Raw genomic sequence first — 5,147 nt, 5'->3', positions numbered from 1 at the left:
ATCTGGATTTATCAGCAAGCTGTGTGTGCAACACCAGGCGGCAATCCGTTGCAAATCTTCGGATAAATGTTCCACAGCCATGGCTGTCTCCTGGACAGGAAACGAGAGATAGAGCTGGGAATCATCCACGTAACTCTTTAGTGAGCACAGGTTAGGGACAGCTGGAAGATCGTTGATGTATATATTAAAAAGGGCTGGTCCCAAGATCGACCCTTGAGGTACACCATAAGCTACCTGGCGAGGATCTGACACCTCACAACCAATCCTCACCCGCTGATTCCTGTCCGTCAGATAGCTTCTAAAGCATTCCATGGCCTGTATAGACACACCCAGTTCTCGAAGTTTACGTAATAGGATCCCATGCTCGATACTGTCAAAGGCCTTTGACAAGTCCAACAGAACCAACGCTGTGACTTGTTTTCGATCCATTGCTTCGAGAATCATATCGGACATGAAAATATGGAGTGTTTCTGTCGAGTGCTTCTTCTTGTTTCCATTTTGATGTTCAGTTAAACAGTTCTGACGTGTTGTGTACTCCGTTAACTGATTAAGAGCTGCTCGTTCGCAGATCTTAGACAGAGCGGGTAGCAGTGATACTGGCCGGTTGTTATTAGCAACCTCATGATCTCCTTCCTTTAATATCGGTATCACCACGGACTCTTTCCAAGCAGATGGAAAAACTGATGTTAAAAGCGATCTATTTATAAGCTCTGTCAGAACTGGAAGTATAACTGGTAGGGCATCCTTGATCACACTCATGTGTAACTTATCCATTCCTGGTGCCCTGTTTAAAGGAAAAGACAAGATGATCTGGTGTACCTCAAAGGTAGTGACTGCGCGGAATCGGAATTCATCTAGTTGGAAAAAGTTCTTGGATGAGGGGGGCTTATACGCTGGAAGAACGTTAACTGAAGCAAGCCTCTTAGATTCAGCTGCAGCCCTTGCCCCCACAGAAGTAAAGAACTCATTGAACTCGTTCGCCAGTTCCGTCATATCCCTTGAGTACACCGGTTTCGATTTCTCTTTTGACGGGATACAGTTCCGTATTACCTTCCACATGGCACTACTACTCTGATTGCCATTCATCTCCTTTTGAACATGGATCCTCTCAGCATCATATAGCCTTCTCTTAACCTCATTACGACACCAACGGTAATGCTCCCAGTCCGTAACAGCGCCCGACACACGAGCAACTCTGTGTACTTGGTCTCCCTCATCCATCAGCTCCTTGATCTCTTGATCTAGAAATGGACATTGCCGATTTCTGACTTTCCTTTTCCTGACAGGCGCATGACGCTCCAGGACTGCCAAAAATTTCTCATTAAAATGTTCTACTTTTTCACTAGCATCATCAATCAAAGCATTTTCATACCATGGGACTTGGGCAAGATCATTCACAAAGCTCTCAGAGTTGTAATTCTTATAACTTCTAGATATAACATAAGTAGGCAGTGGTTTCGGCGCCTTGACACTAAGCAGGGTCCCGAAATTAACGTCTTATATTTTCCTTTATAACGAACCCCTATTCAGTGGACACCTCTATTAAGCGGACACGGACACTAAAATAAGCTGTATTTGACAAACTGAATTTCTATTGCTAAAAACCTCTATTAAGCGGACACCGGACTGAATTCACAATTGTAGTTTTGGACTACGTCCTTGAAAATGTACGTACTGAAGTCGGTTAATGTTTTGCATCTACCACCAAATTAAAGTTGGTAATGAAAGGTAATGAACTTGAACTCTGGATAGCTTCTTTAACAACATGCAACTTCATCACAGTACAGATTAACCGTTGAATGTTGATCGTTAACAAACATTGCGCAATTTTTACAACCTCCATTAAGCGGACACCCCCTATTAAACGGACACTTGGGAAGGTCCCGTAGGTGTTCGCTTAATAGAGGTTTCACTGTATGTATGTTTAGTATACACACACTCAGTGATCTTGGTGATTCAAGCAATCTGATTGGTTCGCTATCACGGACTATGACGTTTTTAGTAAAATCCAACTAGTGGTCTATCATCAATGCTGCGTTCTGATTGGCTGAGCTACTACTATGTTATAGCCCAGTAGTAGCGAAAAGCGCCGGCTTTTTGGCGGCAAAAAAGGATTAAACTCTAGCTTTAACTAGCTAAATTTATTTTTTCTCGACATTTTTTTTACCAGCTGGTTGGATTTTGCTAAAACAATTATTCCTCTCGCCCTCATAGCATCTCAGTCAATAGCCTATAAGGCCCATTCGGGCTTGAGGAATAATTGTGAAATGTATTCCGATCGTGATACATTAAGCAAGGTACCCCGCTCAACCCTTGCTCAACCCCGCTCATGATACATTACAGCACGTGATCAAAGCATGGTGGAAAGTGGCGTGACAGAAGGCGAGAAAAACACTGCCAGTTTTCTTTTTTATGAATGAACACAACAACACAAACACAAAGCCCCAAGCCAAAAAGCAACGGTTTAAAAAGTTATCCCAGAAGTAGCTAGAGGAGGAAAATGATGCAGATAATATAAGGAAAGTACTAATTTGCAAATCATCCATTCAGTAGTTTTGAGAATTAAATTGGTGTTGTTATAAGTACCGAGTTGACCGTTTTGGTTCGCTCCGGTTATCTTTTGTTGCTGTTGAAGTGAAAGTCTAGAAATATAACAAAACACTTTAATGTCAGGTCCCGCGGGAAACCAGTTAGTTTTGTTTTCCCTCGACTTCGTCTCGGGAAACATCAGGACTCTCGAAAAACAAAACTAACTGTTTCCCTCGGAATCTGACATTAAAGAGCCCATCGCCTAAAATTTTTTATTTTCTTATCTGAAACTACACCTTATTAAAATTACTTCTACGAAAAAATTTTGCGATTTGAACCAAAGACGATTTTTTTTAGAATTTTTTAAAAACGTTCAAATTTGCCGCCATTTTGGCCCACCATTCGTCTTAGTCTTCTCTCGGCGGAAGGAACACGTGACCTTATCGACAGGAAAACATAAAAGTTCTGATAAGTCTTTCTTTTTCAGAAAAACCTCCTTCTTGCGAAGACATTGTGATTCAATCCTGACTTGTAATTGTACAGCTGGTGAAGGCAAGGTAATGCGAGTTCCTTAATTTGCGTCACATGACGTCATATGTGAGCCTGCTAGTTTGCATGATCAGCGGCGCGGGTGTACCGCAAAAATGTAGACTTCAAAAATTGGTAAAAAAATCGCGTTTTGTTCAAACCGCAAAATTTTTTCGCAGAAGTTATGTTAATAAGGTATAGTTTCAGATAAGAAAATATAAAATTTTAGGTGATGGGCGCTTTAAGTGTATAGTATAAGCAATAGCCCATGGGCTCCTGGTATAAGAAAATTTGAAAACAAGACATACTGGGTGTGGCGCGTGGTGTGCCTGGCGGGATGTAAATAGGTAGGTGGTGACATTTTTCAACAAAAATTTTCTAGAATCTCTGCAGCACGATGTAAGCTCATTTCGGTTGTTTAAAGATGACATTTCTAGTTTACATAGGATAAAATATTTTTCCCATAAACACAAATTACATTTCTTTGTCACATTTGAATAAGATCGAGCGTGTTTTATTTTTCGCCATTTGATGTTGTATTGAATGTTTTGATCTTTCAAGTTCCACAGATGTTTGCTAAGTTTATTTGCGTTTTTATACCATTCATTGCAAAATGAGCTTGTGTGATTCCTGTACGCTAACTTGGATGAAGTGTCGCAAAGTCCGATGTAGGTTTCCTTAGTTGTTTGTGAAGTGTCTTCAGCTGGGTAAATTATGCTTTCTACGTTGCAGTTTCCATCCATGGGATATGTGTCTGTTTTTCGACAGTTGCAATTTTTCTTATCTTTGAGCTTGTTAGGCTGTCTCCTCCGCAGATGCTCCCGCTGGGTATCCCTTTAAAAATAGCAATAATCGAAAAAATAGAGAGCGCGCGGGGGACGATGGGAAGAGGGAAAAGGCGAAAACCTATCTTCTCTCTTCCCCCTTCCCATCGTTCCCCACGCACTCTCTTTTTCTTTCTCCCCAGCCTTCCCATAACACAAAGAGGCCTCTGTGAAGGAGAAAGGCCTTGCTGACTTTCGTTTCTACATATCTTGAAACTTGCACGCGTGACCAGTACGCACTGACCTCACCAACACTTTGAGCTCTTAAGCTTTTTAGCTCACCCCAACAACACATAATTTATTACATGCAGTAGAATGATCAAACCAAAAATTTGTAGGCCCAGGCCTTCAGGTCTATGGGCTGGCTACACCCCTGCTGGTATTTTTTCAAAGATAATCTGGGCAAATTGCCGTTAAGAACAACCTTCATTCTTCTCACATCCGCTGTCTTTTCTTTATTTCAGCGTCACTAAATCGTCCATAGTAGGCAGTATCCTTGTCATAATGGTGCGTAAACGAATGTTGGATTTCTCTGCACCTGAAGTTCTTCTTTTTGTTGCTTGTGTCGGTTCAGTTCTTCAAGTCATCATGTTCTTGAGCAACACAAGCGATCCCTTCAAGCATCTAGAAAAAGCTGTTGCTGCTGTGCTCTTTCGAGAACCAACTGAAAAGGCTAACACATCAGACAGCAAGAAGAAAAAGGAATAGACCTCAGTTATTTATTTGCAACTGTTGCGAAGTCAGTGCTTGTTTGTGAGACTATGGCGTGCTGGGGTTGGGCGGGGTTTGGAGGGGGTTAGGGAGCATACCTCCAATCCTTATGGATGTGCCTCTAGAACTACACGTATCATCAGGAATGGTCCTCTGGTCTGTTGTGTGGTCTATTGTGCTTGGTGTGTGTGTGTGTATGTGGGTATGTATGTGTGTGTGTGTGTGTATGTGTGTGTGTGTGTGTGTGTGGTTGGGGGGGGGAGGGGGGGTTACTTTAATGATTCTTGGGTGGGGATGCACCGGTGGTACCCTAAAACCCTTAGTTCAGCTGGAATTCGACCAAACTCCCAAAATCTCTCCCTATCCTACATTCGCTATTTTCCAGAAACTACCGAGGTCGACACTCTCTTTGATATTAAGCCGAGTTACAGGGAAATCAATTTCGTTTTGTGAGTGTCACGTCCTAGTTTCCCTAGTGTAGAGTCAAATCTTCAAGCAGTTGACCAATTCGTGGAAAATGATACTCTATTCTTGACCCAAACTCTCTCTTCGATA

The 5,147-nt window shown here is 42.0% G+C and overlaps 1 protein-coding gene across 1 annotated transcript in view; it reads left to right on the top strand.

The window, feature by feature from the left end:
- Nucleotides 1-4,655, top strand: part of LOC140921305 (trimeric intracellular cation channel type 1B.1-like) — an 18,554-nt gene extending 13,899 nt beyond the window's left edge. The window contains exon 6 of the mRNA XM_073371298.1: nucleotides 4,346-4,655. Coding sequence (XP_073227399.1) covers nucleotides 4,346-4,589 — 244 coding nt within the window. The 3' untranslated portion in view covers nucleotides 4,590-4,655. The remainder of the gene's footprint in view (nucleotides 1-4,345) is intronic.
- The last annotated feature ends 492 nt before the right edge of the window (nucleotides 4,656-5,147 follow it).

This window comes from Porites lutea, chromosome 12, assembly GCF_958299795.1.
Source record: "Porites lutea chromosome 12, jaPorLute2.1, whole genome shotgun sequence".
NCBI lineage: Eukaryota > Metazoa > Cnidaria > Anthozoa > Scleractinia > Poritidae > Porites > Porites lutea.
The sequence above is the reverse complement of the archived record's forward strand: the minus strand, read 5'-3'. Positions and strand labels throughout refer to the sequence as shown.